Source organism: Rhipicephalus microplus, chromosome 6 (genome assembly GCF_043290135.1).
Source record: "Rhipicephalus microplus isolate Deutch F79 chromosome 6, USDA_Rmic, whole genome shotgun sequence".
NCBI classification, from domain to species: domain Eukaryota; kingdom Metazoa; phylum Arthropoda; class Arachnida; order Ixodida; family Ixodidae; genus Rhipicephalus; species Rhipicephalus microplus.
This window is the reverse complement of record NC_134705.1, coordinates 34,689,986-34,712,690: the sequence shown is the minus strand read 5'-3', so window position 1 is coordinate 34,712,690 and position 22,705 is coordinate 34,689,986. Positions and strand designations below refer to the sequence as shown.

The 22,705-nt window shown below is 45.6% G+C and overlaps 1 protein-coding gene across 1 annotated transcript in view; it reads left to right on the top strand.

The window, feature by feature from the left end:
* Positions 1-22,705, top strand: part of LOC119167671 (epoxide hydrolase 4) — a 212,322-nt gene that overhangs the window by 47,606 nt on the left and 142,011 nt on the right. The window contains exons 2-3 of the mRNA XM_075865908.1: positions 16,988-17,056; positions 18,826-19,479. Of these exons, the coding sequence (XP_075722023.1) occupies positions 19,273-19,479 (207 nt within the window). The 5' untranslated portion in view covers positions 16,988-17,056; positions 18,826-19,272. The remainder of the gene's footprint in view (positions 1-16,987; positions 17,057-18,825; positions 19,480-22,705) is intronic.

Genomic DNA, 22,705 nt, shown 5'->3' with positions numbered 1-22,705 from the left:
GTATTCAGCAAAACGTCGCAAGGCGGCGTCGTTACTGTTCGTATCGAACGGCAGAGTTTCCGACTCATCACAGATACGGCGGCACCTATATCAACAAGCGCAAGAGTTCGTAGACCTTCAACAAACACTTCCAAGACGTTTGTGGGGGATGGGCGAGGACTTGTACAATGCGACGATTTCCCAGCTCGTGCCTCCGGAGCTGCGGCAGTCAGTTTTCCGTCTCTACAGGGTTCGGTCGGTGACGCAGAGGGGACGGAGAACGGTAGCGGCGTGGTGCGGATGAGCGGCGGGGACCGAATGGTCGGTAGTCGGCAGCAGGGCGGTGGTCTAGTTCGGTTGGTGACGGGTCGCGTTCCACTGATTGTCGGTCGCATTGACGTGGCAGTTCTCGTTGCGCGTTGTACAGGGCCGGTAAAGAGTAGTCAGGGTACCTCGGAGGTGCAGCCGGGCCCGTTGCGAAGCACCGGCGACAGAAGCGCGCCACGTGACGTGGATATCCGCATGCGTAACAGATCGGGCGATTGTCAACTGTGCGCCAAGGGTTTCCGTTATAGCGCTGTTGTGTTGCTGGAAATGGCGTCGTTGATACTCGTACAGGCTGGGGAGTCGGCCGAAGCGGAGGTCGTGGCGGAGTAGCAGCAACAGCAGCGTAAGTCAATGGTGCGGTGACGGGTGCTGTCTGAGAGACGGACGGCAGTGCCTCAGAGACCTGCGCCTGTATTACCTGCTTGATGGCGGGCGCGAGACGCTCAGAAGAGGGTTCCGTTGCCGGTAGATACGACAGGCACGAAAGTTGTCGGGCCACCTCCTCGCGCACATATCGTTTGACTTCCGACATGATTGTGCGGTGGTCTCCACCCAGGCTCAATGCCGCGAGAGTTTCATCGGTAGCCGCTGGCCGCCGTGTCATGACCCGTTGTTTGCGCAACTCCTCGAAGCTCTGGCAAAGAGTGGCGAGTTCGGACACGGCACGTGGGCCCTTGGCAAGCAGCATCTGGAAGGCGTCGTCGTCTATCCCCTTCAAAATGTGTTTGACCTTGTCTGCCTCGATCATTGAAGGGTCAAGGCGCTTGCACAAGTCGAGCACATCCTCGATGTAGCTTGTGAAGCCTTCTCCCTGAAGCTGTGCGCGTCCCCGTAGGCGCTGTTCGGCGCGAAGCTTGCGTACCTCGGGGCGACCGAACACATCGGTAATGCGTAGCTTAAATAACTTAAAGACACCCCAAGTGGCGAATTTCGAGTGGTGGTTGTTAAACCAGAGAATCGCTACCTCTTTCAGGTAGAAGGGTACGTATTGCAGCTTCGAAGGGTCGTCCCACTTGTTGCTTGCGCCTACCTTTTCAAATGTCGGCAGCCAATCTTCTACGTCTTGCTCATCAGTACCGTCAAAAAAAGGTGGATCACGCACGCGTAGCGCAGTGGGCACGATGACCATCGGAGGCTGGGTCGTACCTTGCTGGGTGTTTTCTTCAGCCATGTCATGGATGGCAGGTAGTTTCCTGTTGCGGATTTCCAGGTTGAGTTACCCCGCACCTCCACCCCTCTGAAACGGGGTTTATTGGCGTAAGTAGTACTTGCACAGCAGGTCTATTGATGCGGAAAGCGGGCGGCAGCAACCGACGCAGGAAACACAACGCTCGGGGGCACAGCTTGCACTCGGCTCCTCTTGCTAAAAGCATGACCCACTGCGGCACATAATCTTCTTCCGCTCTACAATATATATATATATATATATATATATATATATATATATATATATATATATATATATATATATATATATATATATATATATATATATATATATATATATATATATATATATATATATAGCTTTGTTAGTATATATAATATATATATATATAAATATATAGCTTTGTTAGTTTGTAAAGACCTTTTCTTCGTGGGCGCCACCATTTTGCTAGTGGGCGGCCCTTTTCTGGTCTGGCAACCCTTCTGGCATGCAGGAAGCTCGCAGTAAGTATGATCTAGCCACCATACTCGCGGTTTGTATAGAAGGTAAGCGTGTGGCTGCGGCTTTATCTATACCTTTTTAATTTTGACGGGGTGAATTTCGACTGAAGTTATGTAGGTTCTTTAGAAAAGGAGTCCATGAGACGTTCGTTCAAGTCGTTGAGGACCAAATGTTTTATTACACAGTGCCGCAATCGAGTCCGCCTCTTTTGATGCAGTGTATTCACAGCACCGACTTTCTGGTCAAAGAATGCGCAGTATTTTCAGGCGTTTCTTTTCCAAAATGAGCGACAGCACATCGAGAGCACAGTGAATATCTTTCTTGAGCTGTAGTTACCCGCTTTATCAACAGCATTGTTTTTCGCCACGCCGTCGCATCGGCTACCGCTCTTGCATGAAGGTGTGCGCTGAAGTGTAGTGGTTCGTCTTTATTTCGTGGCACTGAAAGCTTTTGTTAACTGTGCACTAACTGTTGTTCAAATTGTTTCTCAACCATGAAGGAGTCGCCGTATCTTACTCGCTCGTTTGTTTTTACAAGTGTCCACTTGAATACAACTCTTACATCAAACGACGTTGACGTGCCTGCGCGTCCCCTTTTTATCTTCTATTTTTTTTCAATCGCTGTGTTTGAGTGATTCTCGGTGCCACGGTACTTTGACCGACAATCAAAAGAAATGTTACGTGACGCTGTTTATCGGGAAAATATTGTCTTCGTTGGAATATCTGTATAGGCTGCGTACCTTCCGTTCATAGCCGAGGTTGAGCATCGGTGTCGAAGTCGTTGCAGTTCGTACGCCTGAGAAGAAGCGCTCTGAACACACTGGAGTGCCCGCGAAAGGTACAAAGATTTTCCCGTTTTTTGCAAGCCATAGAAGACGCTGTTCTTCGTCAACAGGAAAACGATACAACTTGAAAAAGTCCACAGCCACAAAAACTCCGCATCTGGTGATGCACAAAACATATTTTTCCGACAGCAGTTTCCTTTTTGTGCAGTTGTTACAGCACCCAAAACAGCGCAGTGGTTCTCTGATGACCAATTCTTGCCGTCCTTGTAATGAAGAGAAAAAAATACGCAGGTTGGCTTAATTCATGGCAAATTGCTCAATAACGCTACACATACAGCTTCAACACACACACAGAGCGGACCTCCTCGCCCGACGCAAAGTCCTGTAGACGGGAGAAAGAGAGTGCAACTCTCAAATTACAGAATTTAATAGAACTTCAGTCAGATATGTGCAAGTACCGTGATTTTACATGATGATCTCAAGTGGGAGAGTGTGCCGCAATTGAAGTACACTGTGATGAGCAATCAACAAGTTAAAATAATGCAGCCTTTAATGCGGTTGCATTTGATTTGCTTTCACTCCGTGTGCGTAACATCCAGAAAATTTTTTGAGACAGCTGCAAGAGGAAGCGAGATAACAGTGAAAAAGTTCCACTTGTGTACGACAAGATAGAGGATAAATGGCTAATATTATATCCGGGATGAACATAAAGAAGCCAAGATAGTCGTGAGAAAGAAATTTCTTGTTCAGAAGGAATAAAACTGAGTGTGAATGAAACGCCCCTCAGCCTAGTGAACCTAAACTCCAGAAGTGTTCTGAACAAAAGTACCACACTTGAAACATTTATACTGGAAAATCATCTCGATATTGTGAGAATAACTGAAACATGGTTGTCACAGAACGCCGGCCTTCGTTACGTGAAGCGCCTCCAGAAAGACGGAACCACAAGACTAGCAACAGAACGCTTTATTGGAGACAAACTAACACTGAACTGATCATGATGATTATAGTGATGGACGCAATTTTTGGCGCTCACTGAGGAGGCAGCAGCCCACGATCACTCCTTCTTCGTCGTCGTCCGCTATCTTCGACATCCTCCGGGGCCCGAAGGGCGGTCACCTCAAGTTCCAGACAATTTCCCGACAATACCAAGTCTCGTAGTGTCGAAAGATATCGTAAACTGGAAGTGGTGGGTTCGCTAGCACAATGAGTCTCTTGCGGAGCGGAATGCACAGCAGGCATAGGCGATTGCGTGCTGCGCCCGTTACTCCTCCGTGCATGACTCGGAGGAGGAAGGAGGAAAGTTTAAGTGGAAGGACAGGGAAGTTAGCCAGTTCTTAGACCGGCTGACTCGGCGGTAGGCATCGTGAAGCACCATAATGGCGAAAGGGTGTATACTTGAAAATACATGTATCTGCAGGTCTCAGAACTTTTTGAGAATTCGCAGCATTCCGCCGACGCATGGAAGCCCGTTCTTCTCCATAAACGACTGCAGTTGCGCTACCTATGAGTCATTGTGCAAACCATTTCCTTTTGGTTGCCAACCTCTTTCATCATACAACAATTGTTTTCAATTGGTGGATCCAATATCTCTCAGTTGAGAATGTTTCTTCAGCAGCAACGTCTCCATCTGTCTTAACAATTAACTTAACGTTGGATACATCTAACAGCTCTATGTCCTGCGGTATTTATGTGGCACGGCTACGTGGTACAGGGTTTTATTTTTTCCAACGTCACTCTGAAAAATGGACAAGGCGTCAGCGTGCCTGCCATCTGCTTCTTTGGTGCAACTTCAATAGAACGCAAGGTTGAAAAAGACTCCGGTACATATTGATCTAATCCTTCAGCTGCTTCAGCTTGGACTCGCAGAACGCAGGTCATCATTCCGGACGTCCCGCTTATAATGCTCGTGTTCGCGACAGGGCCTTAGAGTGTGCATACGAGAGTGGTCTTGACCACGACCAATCCTTGCACTTCCCTGCTGCGTATGATGTTGCCACTCACGATCTTCCATAATTGATTTAATCCTAGGAGCAGGGTGATGCCCTTTTAGCAGCACTGTTGAGGCATAGTTGTACCGTCGAGCTAGCAGCCGGTAACCCTGTTTGTATAAGTTGCCTGCGAAAGAGCATTCCTCAGCCGTGACTGGGATGTCGTAGCCAAAAATAGCATGGCTATGGCTTCGATAACATGCTTGTTGTTGTTGAAGTAACTCCTGAGGCGAACCTCCACGACATTGCATGTTCTCACCAAAGAATGGGCCTCTGCCACAAACGTGTTCACAGATAGGCAAGTCTGTCTAATAATCTCCAGTTCCATGCGCCTCGCGAGGTGTTCTTTAATAAAGGTGCGTTGACTGCCTGCGTCGATGATTCCTCTAATGTAAGATGCCATGTTGGAACCGGCGATACAAGAACGAAAGGTCTGCAAACTGACGGCTTCGTCCAGCTGGCAACTCGTCACGGCAGTCATCTGCACACCCTCTGCTTCCTGAAGCTTGGTAAAATCAGAGACGTCCTTGGATGACTTTGTGCTTCATTTTGCGCGATCATCCTGGTTGCACATCGTTGAATCATTCCTGTCTTTGCATGATGCGCACACCAACCTCCCCCGGCACTTGTTCACGCGGTGGTCCATCTGAATGCACCAATAGCACCACATAAATTTAGCCAGGCGGTTTTTTTTCTCTAGTATGGTCAAGGTAGCGCTGCATGCTTCGGTTTCGTGTTCTGCAGACTTGCAAAAGCAGCATTCGTACTTCAATTTTTTTTTCGATGCGTGTAAAACTGATGCCGAGGGCACATGTTTTCCGTGGTTCTCGATGTGTCTTACAGAGGACGTCGATGGAGCACACTGTTCTTTTGCTTCGAGCTCTATCTGTGTATTGTAGCAGCCATTCAAGTTTATTACAGTACGTCGCAGTTGCCTCCCATGATTTAGGTGTTTACAAACCTTGCGCTTCGTCTTGAGCCCATGTATGGCGGTAGAGCGTGATGACGGTTTCTTGTGATAACAATTGCAACAGAATGTCGTACAGCATTGTCTAGCATGGCTGAGTCACTCTGACGTAACGACAGGGTTGGCAGTCACTCTGACGTAACTGCCGACCCGCTTACCTGTCGCTGAGAAAGTACTGGCTGGGACATCTAGGATGTTGAGGCAGTGAACATTCATCTAAACTGTGTTGTAAAGCTTCCACAGCCCCTTCGTATCCGATGAAGACATCACCGGTGGCAGTTCACGAAGAGCTCTTAAGTGATGCTATATAATCCTGCTCTTGTCCCCGAACCTCTGCTTCAACAGCTGGATGACACTCTCGTAGCACACTTCCGTAGTTGGTAGCCTGGCAATTGCAGCTTCAGCTTCACCTACCAAATATTTGCGCAGGTAATAAAATTTATCTGTTGTGCTAGAGTCGGGTTCGTGTGCTCAGCTCCATTGAAGCTCTTCTAAAACGCTGTTCCTTGTCACACATCTCCATGAAATGGCTTGATCGTCAGCGTTGGGAGACTCGGTCCAAAGTTCAGGGACGCAGCTGTGATCGGAGCAGGCAACGTCTCGACTGTCGTCGATGTCGAGGCCTGCCGTACGTTGCTGAGGCAGAGCTCTTCAAGACGGCACGATAAGTCCGTCAGGGTCTCAGGTGCCTCGTCGTAGTAATGCCCCGCACACTCGCATTCTTTTTCTAGTTCATCCACTGGATTCACGTCCTGGATTTCGATATTGATCTTCCGAAGCTCGTCACGGTATTGGACGAGCTTTTCTATCACTTTGCTTAACGCCGTTCGTTCATTGTTGTCGCTTTCTAAAAGCGTTGTCGCCTCATTCATTACATTCGTTAGTGCGTTCATCCAGCAGAGCGTTTGGCTTTTAGGTGGTCTGTGTCTATATTATTACGGCTTACTTGGTCGTAAGATCACTGGTTCCGCTCGTTGCTTCCGTGGGTGTGGTTCCGATGAGGACCAGGTTGATCCGGCTGCGGTTTTTACTCTAAACACCTAATAGTCATTGTTCGTTGTCCACGTCGTTGGAGGCCACTCGCTCTCCCTAGAGTTTCGGTATCATATGTCGTGGAACGCCGGCCTTGTGTTGTCTTTTCGCCTAAAAGATCTTGGCTCATACCCACAAGGGGAATTGGCCACATTATACCTCATAATAATTTTTTTTATACAAAGCTTGCTTGAAAAGAGAGAAATCAGATAATAACAATAATGTTGTTATTGTTGTTGTTGTTTTCCTCGGCACGTGGCTCGTACCCAAAGGAGGGGATTGGCCGATTGTAAGACGAATTTGCCCGATACTTTATGCATTGCTCCATTCTCTAAAAACCTCAGTTATTTATATAATATTTGAAGTGCCAATTGCAAATTGCGTGAAGCGCTGCCAGAAAGACTCTTTGTCGTCGTTCTGTTCTCGAGCTATAACTGTCGTAATGTCAGACCAACTAGCCCAAACTGCCACGCTTCTAAGAAAGACGAAGCCGCAAGACTAGCAACAGAATGCCTTTAATGGTGACAAACTAACACTGAACAGTTAATGATGGTTATAGTAATGCACGCACTTCTTGGCGCTTGCTGAAGAGGAAGGAAGGAAGGAAGAAAAGAAGAGCCGGGAAACTGTGGCACACACCTACGTAGAGAAATTATCCCAGAACCGGATAATTCTTACGAAATACCGTTAATTTGTTAGCTCAGGTTTTTTAAACTATTGAAAAAAAAAGCAACGAAAAACTGAGACAGTAGCCCCTGATTCCTTCTTCTTCGTCATCTTCTGCTATCTCTGACTGCTATCTATTTGCACCTGGTATTTCAAGTAATAAAAAAATCTCACATATTCACGAAATAAAACGATCACGAAGGAGTTTGCTTCAGAGGTAGTGCCTGGTAAACCGTGAATTCTCCATACAAATCTATTCAAATGCTCAATTATCATCATATAAATACGTAAGATGAGAGTTCTTGTCATGAAATTGTGTGCACGTGTTATATTCACAATGTTTATTATTTACATGTCAAGGTACTATATACAGACATTTACATACTGATGCAGCATATACATTTCGTTCAAGAGCTTAATTACAGATCACATAAGCTTGGAGGAATTTTTCCCTTTTAGTATATTAACTTTGTCGTAGGTGAAAGTGCGAGAAGGGTCCTAATGGCGAGCCCGCGCTGCACCCGTGTTGCAAGCCTTCCGCGCCGCCACCTTGGCTTTCGTGGTGTTCTTAGCAGTAACGGAACATACTGGTTATGTCCGGTGATAGAGAAAGGAAGTGCACCGAGAGCGAGTGCTATATATAGGTGCGGCCACCTAGCGGTTTGCTACCACACTAGAGTACGCGCCGAGAGTGGAGCATGCGTCGCCTGAGTTGTGACGCTCCGTCTAGTGAGCGCTTTTGATACGAATAGCACAGCTGCGTCTCTCACAGGAGCAATGAACGCTAGCGTACACACTGGTGCGACGACGAGAAACAACTCACTCAGCAAAATGAGCATGGTGCTAATATATTTTCTTCGGGTTATGTATACTGTCATACGTAAAGACAGATGGTCACGTGGAGTTGTGTAGCAATTTTGATCAAAGAAAATATCTACGTCACACCTATGCCTGAAGTTGTTGGGGCTGAAGTCGTTTGGTGTAAAAAATTGGCCCGAATCTACATTTTACACTGTAAATGTCGTCAAAAGACGATAGTCTTGCGTCTGGATAGAGTGAACAACGCGTTGATTTGATGTTCTGCGCAAGAAAATCGGTGAATGGTATTTGAAGGCGCTGAGTTAGAGTGCCTCGAGCGTGTAACAAAGGTGAACAAGTGCATCTAGGCACGTTAAGCACGAACGCCATCTGGGAGTTATCTTCGAAAACGAAGGCATGCGCGACCGCGGAGAAAGATGCGCACCAGTCACGCAAGTGATGGGATGTAGAATGGAAAGCGACGGGCAGGTGCCACCACCGTGCCGTCGTAACAAAGCGTTGGAAACGCCTTCTTGAGCATCGCGTTGCACTGTCAGCGCAGCGTGTTAAACTCTACATTCCTTAGAGTGTTTTGTGTGTGCCCTCTTCTAGTATAAAAGCAGACATACAAAACATAGACATATTGTTATGGTGCCTCAGATATGCGCAATATTTGCTTTTTTATTGAAAATCGCACAACTATCAACGCTAAACCTTGAGCAATATTGGTGGGCGCTGCGGATGGGGTTGGCCGTTCGGTGCTGTTTGAGGTATCGTTAGGGCAGACAAACAGACAAATGTACAAACAGACAGACAGACAGACAGACAGACAGACAGACAGACAGACAGACAGACAGACAGACAGACAGACAGACAGACAGACAGACAGACAGACAGACGAGAATTTTTTCGTCGAAAGTCCCCTAGAAAGACTATCGTCTTTAATAATGACAGATAAATACTTCTATTGAGGCGCCATGTACCGGCCACCTAATTCTTCGCCTGATGTGCTACACGTACTGACAAATTACATGGAAGCTCATTTCACGCAGACTACAAGATAATCTTTACAAGGAATTTCAACTTCGCTGGTATAACTTTGAATTCTTTTGATGATACTGCTGAATACAATCATCCAGATGTGCTGCTTGATCCTTGTTTCAATTTTAGCCTTATACAGCATATTTGGGAGCCAACACGTGTTACAACAAAAAACAGAAGTGTACTTGGTTTCAGATTTGTGAGTGATAGCATAGCAGAAAAGAGTATTTGGTGGGAAGCTGTCGGTGGCATATCGGACCAGAAAGCGACAAAATATTCCTTGTTGTTGGGTACACCGTGGCTTAGGCAAAAAAGCGAGTGCATGAATTTTCGACTCGGTAAATGCCGATGACGTGAGCATTCTTGGTAACCTAGATGAATCTTATTCTCCCCATAGAGCGTTCTGGCAGCATGATAAAGTTTCAGTAGATTTATTATAGACAACCTTTGAACGAATAGTTCAGCACTGCTTACCAAGATATATTCCCATAAAGATCACACCAGTCCGCAAGACCAACCCTTGAATAACAAGAAAAATTATACCACTAAAACAGAAGTTAGCCTGATTGAGGAAAATGAGAAATGAACAAACGATACCAGGCTTCACAGCTAAAATAGATAGATATGTGGGGTTCAACGTCCTAAAACCAGCCTATGATTATGAGAGACACGCCATAGTGGATGGCTCCAGAAATACTGGTCACCTGGGGTTCTTTAAGTACAAAGCTAAAATAAGCGAGCATTCTCGTGCACCAAAATCTGCTCTAAAAATGGCAAAAGATGAATATATGAATGCAAATTTAACTATATTTATCAAACAATCTCCTTCTAAGTTTTAGTGATATCTTGATTTGAAGTCACGTCAAATCAGTAACTCATCCCCGGCTGAAGATACTGAAAAGGCTACGAAGTTCAAAGATTACATTGTTTCAACATTTCCATGAGAGAACGGTAAAAAGCTCGGCCTCAGTTATCTTCGATGCATCACCGTAAACTAGAGGACTTAATTCCAATTTAATCGGGCATTTTTCACCTATTACTTTAAATGAACCCTAAAAATCCTGTCACCCCGACAACATACCAAATGCACTTTTGAAACGCTACGCAGAGTGAATGTCAAAGTTCTGAGTGATTATATAAAAGAAATAATTAAAATCTGGTAAAATTCCGGAGAAATGAAAAACAGGCAAGGCTATTCCTATCCACAAATCTGGGGACCTTACCAAGACATCAAACTACCGACCAATATCGTTTACTTTCACGACCGGAAAAATCCTCGAACATCTAATCTGAAAACAAATTGTATGATTTGTACAAAAAAACCGAACTTGATTGTCCCAAATTAGCATTGCTTTTGGAATGCGCTGTCTCCAACTTCTCAACTGATTAAGACAATCCACGACCTCGCACACTATGAATAAATATGGCTGAATGGATATAAATTTTTAGACCTATCCAAAGCATTTGACCACGTTTACCATCTCAAGTTGCTTCAGAAGCTTGCCCATTACCTCAGATATGACAACATCACCAAGTAGAGAAAAAGCTATCTTTTAGAGGACGACGTCAGCATGTTCATTACAAAGACCACTAATCGAATTACAGCAATGTGCTGTGTGCAATTCCACAAGGCGGAGTTCTAGCTCCTATGTTTTTCTTCCTTTTACTAACGATTGACACATCCAAATGTAACGAAACAGTTGGAATATTTGCAGAAGCCAATACCTGCCGTGAAAGTCAGGTAATTCTAAACCGAGCCCTTGAACATATAACCAGCGGTGTCGGACGTGGCAGATGGTGACTAACACAAATAAAATGGCTTGTATGACGGTGGCAAATAAAAGAACACCTATGAACTTCCACTATTATTTAGAACAAATGTTAAGAAAAGTAGAAAAATAGAAAGGTTTAGGCTTCATAGTTTCGTCAGATCTCAAATGAGACAAGCGAGTAATACATGTGGTTAGTGAAGCACTGACAGTTTTGTACTAATTTGAAACGTTCGGTCAGGTTGGCATTCGTAGATACTAAACACCTTGCATACTTGTTACTCGGTTGCTAAATACTGTAATATGCAATAATACGCGTAGATTTTTCTTCTGTAAGCATTACACGGCAAAGTTGGAGGACGTGAAAAGAAAAGCACTTAGATTTATCTTTAATAAGTAGCGCCGTCACGACTCTGCCATAGAACTATATTGCGCTATTAAGATCTCCAATGTAGGCGATATGAGAACTGAGTCACCCAGGAGCTTGAAGTGACTGTCTGGGTCGCGACAGACTAAAAGCTCACAAAACAATCTTTAAAAAAAAAAAAAGAAAACATGCGTCGCAGCAAGTTAGAGACTGGAAAACAGGACAAGTCGACCCAAGTACCCAGCTGTGCCTCTTATTCTTTGGCGCTTTATGTGTAGTGCTCATCTTTTTGTTACGCTGTGTCAAAAAGACTGGCAATCACCGCCTTTTCTTTCAATAGCGTAAAACTAGGTGGAACCAACTGGAGATGCACTTTTCGTAGACACGCGAGAGAGTCCTTCCCATTTAATTAGACTTCAACAAAGAAATGGTCGAGAACTGCGCACAAAACACGCAGAATAAGCGGTTCAATGGGGTGTTTGGAGCGGCTTGTCATTTTTCGCAACCAATTACCGCTGTGACGCGCTTTTTCTCATGGTTAGTCAAGTGAGCTTTGTGGTATGTCCCCACTCTGACGGTGCGTTTTCTGTGAGCCCAGAGCGCCTGCTTTCGGCATCACGTGGGCTGGGTCCCTGAATTTTGATTATTAATATATAAAACTACGATGGCTTTTTTTTTCAAATTCTCAAGAAATTTTAACCTATAAATTGTCACATTTTACAACTTTTCAATATGAGCAGTGGCTGTCAAGTTGACGATTGCAAAGTAATTAATGAGTTCTTGCTAATTTCTAATTCGAGTCTCACCTTAATTGCGGCCAGGTTTCACACCTCCGCGTAGAGTTTACTTGCGAAGACAAATGTGGCTTGACAGCCTTAGCATTTTTCTAAAAAAAAGCTGTATTGTATAAAAAACACGCTAAACATGCCATGGGATGGGGCAAACTTTGTTGGAAAAGCACAGAACGCGGCATCACCGTCACAGAACTGAACCGACACGCTGTCAAGATACGGCGGACACTGACTTAGATAATAAAGATTTTGATAATAAAGCGCGGTGGATATATTTGACACTAGCACAAGTGCCTCATCTGCACCCTTGTGTCCAAGGGGTGCGAGGCAGGTGCTGTTCAATTATCCACCGCAGCAGCAACCTCTCTTGAGAGGTTGCTGCTGCAGTGGATACATTGAACATCTCTCGCTTTTGTTTGAGAGATGGTTTAACGTGAAAGGCTGGGACTTATATGTGTGTAGTGGCAGTGTTTTCGTAGACGGATGCAGCAAGCTGATCTGCCATCACGTGGCCTTGGATCTCATGGTGCCCTGGCACCCAGCACACTACGACATTTATTTATTTATTTATTTGCTTATTTATTTATTAATTTATTTACTTATTCATTTATTTATTCATTTATTTATTTATTTACGGATACTGTCGGCTCTTACATAAGTTTTTTATAGGTGTGGAAGGAGAAGTACATGAAAAAATAGTGATCCTTCCAAGAACAGAGCCTAGTTAACAAATATAATCAGAAGTAACAATATGAAGGACAAGAATGAAGTCATAAAGAAGCGCAACCAATAACGCAACCAAGAACCTAATCATTGAATGCACTAGAGCATGCACAGACAAATTGAGCATTATTAATTGCAAACGAGGATGTGTGCTAGGTTTTTTAAAAACATATCTATGGAAGAGCTTCAAACGGCATCATCGCTCAATGAATTTCATTCATTGATAGCTCTTGGGGAAAAGCTATACTTAAAACAATCGGTGGGAACAGCAGGTGCAGGAATAAACATTGGATGACGATGTTTTTTGATTGGGTAGAGTGTGCATAAATAAAGTGAGACAAGGACAGGGTTTTTTGTTTTTTAGGAGCTTGCAGAGCTTTTACCACACTGAGGAAGTTCTTGTATATTACTGATTTTTGTAGTTGTAATTGTTTAATGTGTTTAGCGGCCATGAGTATTGCGTAAGCTTCCGCTGTGTATATGCTTGTATTTGAATGCAGAGGGCCAGCATCGAAAAATGATTGCCCGACAGCAGCGTAAGACACAGAGGGGTTAGACTTAGAGGCATCTGTAAAAAACTCAGGACACGTGTATTTGTGTTGAACTTCCAGAAACTATGTGCGGATGTGGGCGATCGGCGCCTGTTTTGTAACTTCTAGGAAAGACACATCACAGTCTAGAATCTGCCACTGCCACGGTGGCTAGTATGCCTCAGGAGCCATTAAGCTGTGTACAAGTGACACACCACTCTCCTCAGCGAGACCCTTCAGGCGAACTGAATAGGGCTGTTACACTGAAGGTCTGTTTTGAAATAGACCGGGGCTCAATAAATCATTAATACTGGAATTCGAGGAGTGCTTTTTGTCGGCGTTCACCTTAAGGGAACATACGAAGGACCTGTAAGTTCTCTGCAGGTGAAGCGACCACTCATTTGATTCGACGTAGAGGCTTTCTACGGGGCTGGTGCGAAAATCACCCGTTGAAAGGTGGATGCTCAAATGGGGGACAGGGTCAAGCATTTGCAAGGCACTTGGTACTGCAGACTGATATATGATCATTCCATAATCTAGACATGTGCATATAAGGATTTTATAAAACTCATCAGGCATTTTTTATCAACGCCCCATGATGCCTACGTTAAAACCTTGATGACATTCATTCCTTTCAGGCACTTGTTTTTCAGATATTTGTTGTGAGGGATGAATGTAAGTTTCTTGTCTAAAATGTTGCCCAAAATTTTTTGCTAAGCCATCCCTGGTAGCCTCTGACCGTGCAGGTCAATGTGCGGATCTAGATGGAGACCTCTCTTTTTTGAGAATAAAACGCAGGCGCTCTTTTGTGGGTTAAGAGTGAAACCGTTCTCGTCAGCCCACTTTGTTACCTTATTTAAGCCAAGTTGAATTTGTTGCTCGCGCATTGCAAGTTTGCATGATTTGTAGCCTATCTGGACGTCGTCGACGTATATGCAACAGAACATGCTTCGTGGGATACAGGTATGTGAGGTATTCATTTTTATAATGAAAAGTGTGCAACTCAGCACACCACCTCGCTGCACTCCCGTTCCCTGTACTAAAGCTCGAGACAAAAAATTACCCACTCGGAGACGGAAAGTGTGATTGGACAGATAACTTTGAATTATGTTCAGCATACTACCTCGGACACCCAAGTGCGAGAGGTCTCGTAATATCCCAAAGCGCCTTGTGGTGTCTTGGGCTTCTCCCTATTGAGAAAGACCGTTAGAAAAAATTGCTTATGGAGAAAAGCATCTCGGATCTGTGCCTCGATACACGTACGAGGTGATCAATGGCAGATCTGCCTTCTCAAAACCCGCATTGGTATGGATCAAGTCGGCTGTTAGTTTCAAGGAAGTGCACGAGACGGCGATTTATCATATTTTCAAAAAGTTTGCATAGGCAGCTTGTCAGTGCTATAGGCCTGTAACTCGTAACAAAGCATGATCCATCCATCCATCCATCCATCCATCCATCCATCCATCCATCCATCCATCCATCCATCCATCCATCCATCCATCCATCCATCCATCCATCCGTCCGTCCGTCCGTCCGTCCGTCCGTCCATCCATCCATCCATCCATCCATCCATCCATCCATCCATCCATCCATCCATCCATCCATCCATCCATCCATCCATCCATCCATCCATCCATCCATCCATCCATTCGTCCGTCCGTCCGTCCACTCTTCTCATCCGGTTCCAGACCTCACCCTCATGACTGTACGAAGTGATGCCAGATAAAAACTTTTGCGAACTTACTCTTCTTGCCTGCCTGCGCATCCTCCTGCCCTGAGACATTTATGTTCTTAAAATTTGTAAAAGTTTCGGCTAACGGTGATTCTCGAAGCAATCTCCATTGTTTTTACGCACTTTTCGACACTCGTTTTTCTACCAAGGGACACGTAGTTTGCCAGATAGTCCACTTGTTTGTGGAATACATTAGGTGGCAGCGTCAATTAAAAAGATCGTGAAGTAGTCCACAGCAGCCACTATGCTTAACGCACACAAGTCATTCCAGGATAAGAGAGTGTGAAAAGCATTCATATGATGTTGGTGTACTCAATGGTACCGAGAAATAATCGCTCCCGTAAGGATTATTTAAGGTTTTCCAGTGCAGTATGGGTAGAAGCGATGAATATTCAATGATTAGGTCTATGGAGGAGTAGGTATTGTTCGCAAAGCTGTAATATGTAGGCTCTTTCTGATTAAGAAGACAGACTCCTATTCAAAGGAACGGTTCAATAAGGCAACCTCGTGCATCGCAACGAGAGTCACCCCATAGACTACTATGCACATTAATGTCTCATGGGACAGGATAGGGCTCGGGAAGTTCATTTATCAGGAACTGAAATTTATGTTTCTGCAGTTGAAAATGTGGAGGCATGTATATAGGGCAAACGGTGACGAGTTTACACAAGAGTACCGCTCGAACAGCCACTGCTTCAAGGAACGACCGAAGCGGTGCGTGCGTGCACGCAGTTCCTTGATTAACTAAAATGGCTATACACCTCCAGATGATGCCATTGCATCATCACGGTCCTTTCAGAAAATAATGTAGCTGCGAAGAAAGTTAGTGCGGTTGGATTTTAAGGGTGTTTCTTGTACACACAGTACTTTTGACGATTGTTTGTATAGGAGGTCTTGGAGATCGTCAAGGTTCCTGAGAAGGCCCCTGATGTTCCATTGCACAATTTCTGCAGTCATCATGAAAGTGAAGTAGTGTTGTGTGCGCGAAAAATAAGGTTTTGTTGTTTAGATGGAGATTTGAGTTTAGGCAACAGAGCTGTCATCGGACCCTGTTATCGGCGTTTTTCTCTTCCTGGCGCGCTCTAAGGAGCCACGCCGATCTTCCGTTGCCAGGGGTACCGTGGTGTTCATTGCCTCCTCGGAGGCACTGGATGCCCACACGCACGGGCTGATGATTCGGGTTTCGGACTTCGCCTGAAGAGACGAGGCCTTGGTACCTGATGACGCTGGGGTCGCTGGCACTGTTTCGCGAGCTGGCGGAACAGACTAGGCTTCTATCACCAAGGGGGCAGGTGCCACAGCCGATGGCACCCTTTGCGCTGGCCGAACGAGTGGCGAGGGCTGGTGCAACGTTACCGCCCAGCGCGCCGCATTAGCGTAAGGCGTTTTGTAGAATCGTGCGCATCTGTTACGGGCTTTCTTAAATTTGATGTTTTCTTTTACTTTAAGCGTGATAAATTCTTTTTATTTTTTCCGATTTGGGCAGGAACGGGAGTATGCTGCGTGATCACCGTCACTGTTGACGCAGTGAGGTGTGTTAGTACACTTATCAGAGGTGTGTCTTTGGTCTCCACATTTTGCGCAAGTGTCTTGAACTCAGCAGCTCTGCGAGCCATGGCCAAATCTTTGACATTTGTAGCAACGTCTTGGGTTTGGAATATATGGGCAGACGGAGAGTTTGATGTAACCTGTCTCAATGTCTGTAGGTAATACACTAGATGCAAATGTTAAAATGAGGTGCTTGGTTGGTGTTTTTTTGCTGTCGCATTTAATGATGATTCGTTTAACTTCAGTTACATTCTGCTCTTTCCAACCTTCCAGGAGTTCGTGTTTGGACAGCCCGAGGAGGTCTGCTTCTGAGACGACTCCCCGTGAGATATTCATTGAACGGTGAGACAAAACGGATATTGGGATGTTGCCGAATGCTGTTAGATTGCAAAGTTTCTCAAATTGTTGTCGCTAAGTTAGTTCGAGCAGGAGGTCACCACTTGGCATATTAGTTACCTTGTAACCTGGTCCAAAGACTTTGGTCAGTGACCTTTAGACAAGAATTGAAGAAATCGATGTTGCTTGTTTGTTACGAGCTTCACACTGAATTACATGGAATTTTGGGAAGAATAGACCAAGGCGGTTGAAACATACTAGTCTTTCGGTGGGCACGCTTTTTCGAAGAAGACGATCAAGTAGTCGGGGAAATGAAGGTGTTCCCAGAATAATTTGGCTGTTTCGGAAGCAATGGCGGCCACCTACTATGGGGCCCAACTAGGGGAAGCTGAAGCGCTTGTATAGCACTGCAGACGCCAGCCGTACATTGCCACTATAACCAAACATAACTGCCCAAGGTAGAGCAACTACACAAGGTTAACCCTCGCCGCCAAAAAAATCGGAAGTAAATAGAAGATGACAGGACAGATATAAAGTAGGAGATAAAGACGAAGATCTAAGGAGAGAAAGAGATAGGAAAAGGCGACTGCCGATTTCCCCTGGGTGGGTCAGCCCAGGAGTGCTATCTACGTGAAGCCGGGGCCAAAGAAGTGTGTTGCTTCTGTCGGGGGGCCTTAAAGGCCCAATCACCCGGCGTTGGCTAAACCCACAGGATCCCCATTTTACCGGACATGGCAAAGCTACGCACGGCTAGGCGTGGGAGGGAGTCGAGACCCCTCCGTTAGCTCGGGTGCGTGGTGTCGCTACACACCAAACGTCTCGTTACGCCATGCGGGGTAGTCACAATAATAAGATTGAATAGATTATTTTGTGTGAATTAGGCAGGTCTGTAAGCCTCAATAACACTATTCGTCTAGACTCACTGTGTCACATTTTGATTTTGAGGCATGCCAATATCACTTATATATATATGAGGGACGTTGTAGGGGAGGATTCTTTATTAGTTTGACCGCATGTAATTTATTATTGAATTCGTGTATATACACCAGTATTCTCAAATTTATCTCATGTACAATTGCTACTGCTGTTGCTGTGAATGGATTTCTTATGTTCGAAACTATAACATCGCAAAAATTTAGCTGGGAGCTTGGTGGTTTAGAAGTTTTATAAAAAGTATTTATATTTCTAGTGCGAACGAGAAGCACTGTAAGAATGTTTGCATTGCTGGCGCAAATACCTAAAGTACAACACGTCATTAAACGTGGTCGTGGTGAAGTTCCCACTCACCTGGTCATCCAGTTAAAAAAAAGGAGTTTACTTTAAGGAAATTCATTCAACTCCTAGTGATTTCAGTATCACATAATTTACAAAAAACTCAAACACACAAAAAATACAAAAAATAAGAATTGGTATGTAGCACTAATGATGTGTTGAAACCTCCCTTGACTATTTTTATCCTGAGAGACGGAACAGGAGAGTTCTAAAGGAAACAAATAACGCGATACTCACAAAAGTTTATTCCCTCCAAGCTACGAATGCAGTGTGCGCTGGCGCTCTTATCAAGGTTGTCTTATCAAGCCATCCGTCGAGCTCTCACTTGAGATTCGCGGTACTCAAAGGTGTCTTGTTAGAATGGCGACGAGCCAACGCGATAAGCTGTTCCTAGGAACTATGCTCGTTCTGTGTTTAGGACAGGCGCACCGAACGAACAGAATGCATGTTGCCTTCGCATCGTATTTCCAGCCCAGTATAGAATTACGCTCCTCAATTCGCAGGGTGCCGTGAGAGGACGACTGACGAGGCGTGCGCCCTGAAGTGGAGTGGGCACCCGAGAGCGGGCGCCATAGTGTCTTCAGGTTCAGGCTGGTAGGCTGTACTTGGACAACTCCTGGACGTACATCATTAACCCTCTTTTTCTGGCATTCGAGTGGCTACAACGGTAACACCAGATTACGAAGACTGTAACGGCCAATATTTTAAGCAGGAGGATGTACAGTACAACAAGCAAGCATAAGAAAGTGGATTAATACGGGAAGCAGCACTTGTGGGAGGAGCGGCTGGAAGTCGCCTCTTCAGCATTAGTCGAATAATTGGCTGGATCGCTACGTGGTATACCCCGACGCGCAATCAGTGCTACGCAGTTTTTGGCTTAAAAAGCTCACGCGAGTGGCGAACTTCGTACTGAGGACATTTGTTTTCGAAACACTGCTTGAAGACTGGGCATGGCCTCGGCCAGCTTGGCGCGGAGGTTCACAAGCACTGTCCTGCTCATATGTATCGGACTAGTCCGGGTCACCTTATTGGGGATCTTCATCGGAATGCAAGTCCTCTTCAAAGGCAGGCAGGTCTTGCAACCAAAAGTGCGCAGCGAGGAGCCCGAATGCCTGCGCGATCCGGAGTTGGGATCACACGAATTCGTCACGCTTGGGGTGAGTATTGTGCCATACAAATCATTTGATGTTCAGACAAACGCAGATGTTTTATCACATTAGGTTTGAAGTCACGAGGACGCCAGTGCCTTGACTTCTGATGAATCCAACAAATACAGCGATTGTAACACTTGTTTCATGCGCACCAAGCAAAGTCACTCTCTTGGTCTTCTGTTATACACTTCCTTGTTTTTACCCTTGCATGATTATTAGGAGGAATTTGGAGTAATATATTGTTATGGGGCAATAACAGTTCATCGCAAGCCACAATACCGCTTCTTTGTTTGGTAGTTGCCTGTAGGCACTGGCGCATCCATAAATATGACATAAGTCACAGTTTTAATGCGCTGGATTAGTATGAGAGTTGTGAACAAGAGCTCGTTAGTGATCCTTCTCACATATTTGAATCATCAACTCGACAATGCACGTGCAGTCTGCTCACAGACGAACGTCAACTTCTTTCACTTTCTCCTAGACGCCTTTTAGGGTTTGTCCCACTATACAATAATGTCAGTTAAAACCGTGCAACACAACCTCCGGGGGAAAAAGCGCCGACCCGGCGCGTCTATGGGGTCACAGTACGAGGAGGGCTGTAACGCTTGGCCCTTCATATATGAACCACATCACGAGTTAACCATGACAACAAATTTGTGAGATTACCCAGGACAATCTTGTATGCAACGTCTCTTACTTGTCAAAGGAAGTGGTGTGGGCCCGTGAAACGAAAAAGTAGTTTCTCAGGAAGGCCGACACATCACGTCGGGACCCAGAGAAGAGTGAGAGAACTCACCCGAAGTCGTTCTTCGTGATGTCGCTCGTCGTAAATGTGCGTCTGTGCTTGTTCAGAAACCGCCAATCTGTTGCGAGCAAGCTGATGGGTGTGGTCAGCGTGAGCGATGGCAGCGCGAGCGTATTCGGTGGCTGACACTGCGGAATTGGTGGCAAGAAAATCTAGTCTCAGTATCAGGTCGTGGGGGAATGTGGCAAAAACAGTAAACAGTACGACTACCTGACGACATGCAATGGTGAGTTGTGCAGTGAAAATTCCTACGACAGGGACAGTGCCCCCATCAGCGACTTGTACCGCACTGGTCAGGGGGGGCGTACGGATATTTTTCATGCGACAGCAAAAATCCGCGCTCATAACTGAAACATGAGCCTGTATCGATGAAGACTTAAACAGGAGCGTCGTCAACATTGACTAGAACACAGTTAAAGGTTTGACACCTAAAAGAATGGAAATGAGCTAGTCCCATGGACACAAGAAAGGTGTTAATACAACACCTATGCAGTTGCTGCAAAGGGTGCTTTCGCCAGGGTTTACATGCAAAAAAAAATCTGTAAGGTGTTGCCGAAACATCCTGAAAAAGGGTGCCTTCAACGTCTTTCACTTATTCACCACCTATTGCGGAGGGTGCCAGAAGGGTGCACTTGCGTGTTGAGTGAGTGCCCATAGCAGGGGTGGCAGTATTCTTTTAGATTGCACTAATTCATATCAGCATCCACTGATTACACAGTACTTAAAGGAAGTGGTCCTTATGGGCTGAGGAAGTGTGCCAGCTGTCGAGCTCCATCCAATCACTGCACACACACACACACACACACACACACACACACACACACACACACACACACACACACACACACACACACACACACACACACACACACACACACACACACACACACACACACACACACACACACACATATATATATATATATATATATATATATATATATATATATATATATATACATATATATATATACATACATATATATATATATATATATATATATATATATATATATATATATATATATATATATATATATATATATATATATATATATATTGTTACGGGAAGGAGACTGAATCAGAGGGGTAGTCAGCGATGTATTTACAGCTGGTTAGGCGAGCAGCGCCAGCCACACAGATTAGCTCGTGCCAGTCTATCTGCTTTGTCTTCTTCAGCTCCATGCACTGGCACGTAGCATGACCCCCGGCGGCGGAGGCACCGTCCCGGTGCTTGAAAGGTCGTTATCTGATGCATTATTGTGGAGCTTGATCAACGAGACGTGTACAATATCACTGGGCCGCATAGTAGATGATGATGGACAGATGGGGCTGATCTCGTAGGTGACAGGTGTTACTTGACGCAATATACGGTAGGGTCCCGTGTAATGAGACAGAAGTTTTTCGGATAGGCCCAGCCGATGATGAGGGGACCCGAGTAAAACGAGGGTACCGGGAGAGAAATGTGCGTCTCTATGTTCCGCATCATACCGACAGCATTGGTTGGATTGCGGCGCCATCAGCCAAGCGCGAGTGAGCTGACGGGCATGATCGGCTCGCGCAATCGCGTCGCGGGCATACTCGCTGGTGGACGAGGTGTGAGCTGAGATGGCTGTGTCAAGTGGTGAAGTCGGCTCTCTTCCGTACAATAAGTAGAACGGCGAAAAGCCCGCTGTGTCGTGACGGGATGAATTATACGCGAAAGTTGCGTAGGGTAAGGCAAGGTCCCAGTTTCGGTGATCGGGCGACACGTACATAGCGAGCATATTTGTTGAAGTGCGGGTAAATCGTTCCGTGAGGCCGTTTGCTTGAGGGTGGTAAGCGGTTGTCAGTGTGTGTTGCGTGGAACAAGAACGCAGAATGTCGGCGATGACATGGGATAGAAATGTTCGGCCACGGTCTGTGAGAAGCTGTCTCGGAGCACCGTGAAACAATATAACGTCCCGTAACAAGAAGTCAGCGACGTCGGTTGCACAGCTGGTCGGTAGAGCTCGCGTAATAGCGTAGCGTCTAGCGTAGTCTGTAATAACGGCTACCCATTTGTTTCCCAATGTTGATGTGGGAAAAGGTCCAAGCAGGTCTAACTCAACACGGTAAAATGGTTCCGCGGGTATGTCAATTGGTTGGAGATGGCCAACGGGTAGCAGCGACGGTGTTTTACGACGTTGGCATAGGTCACACGTGGCAACGTATCGGCGTACCGAATGAGCAAGGCTTGGCCAAAAAAAGCGGTGCCGGACGCGCTCGTACGTGCGGGATACGCCAAGGTGTCCAGCCGTGGGAGCGTCGTGAAGTTCGGTGAGAACACAGTGGCGCAAATGCTTGAGCACAACAATGAGAAGGTCGGGCCCGTCTGGTCGGAAATCGCGACGGTGTAGCACACCCTTTTGAATGACAAAGTAGCAGACGGAAGCATCATTTGTGGAG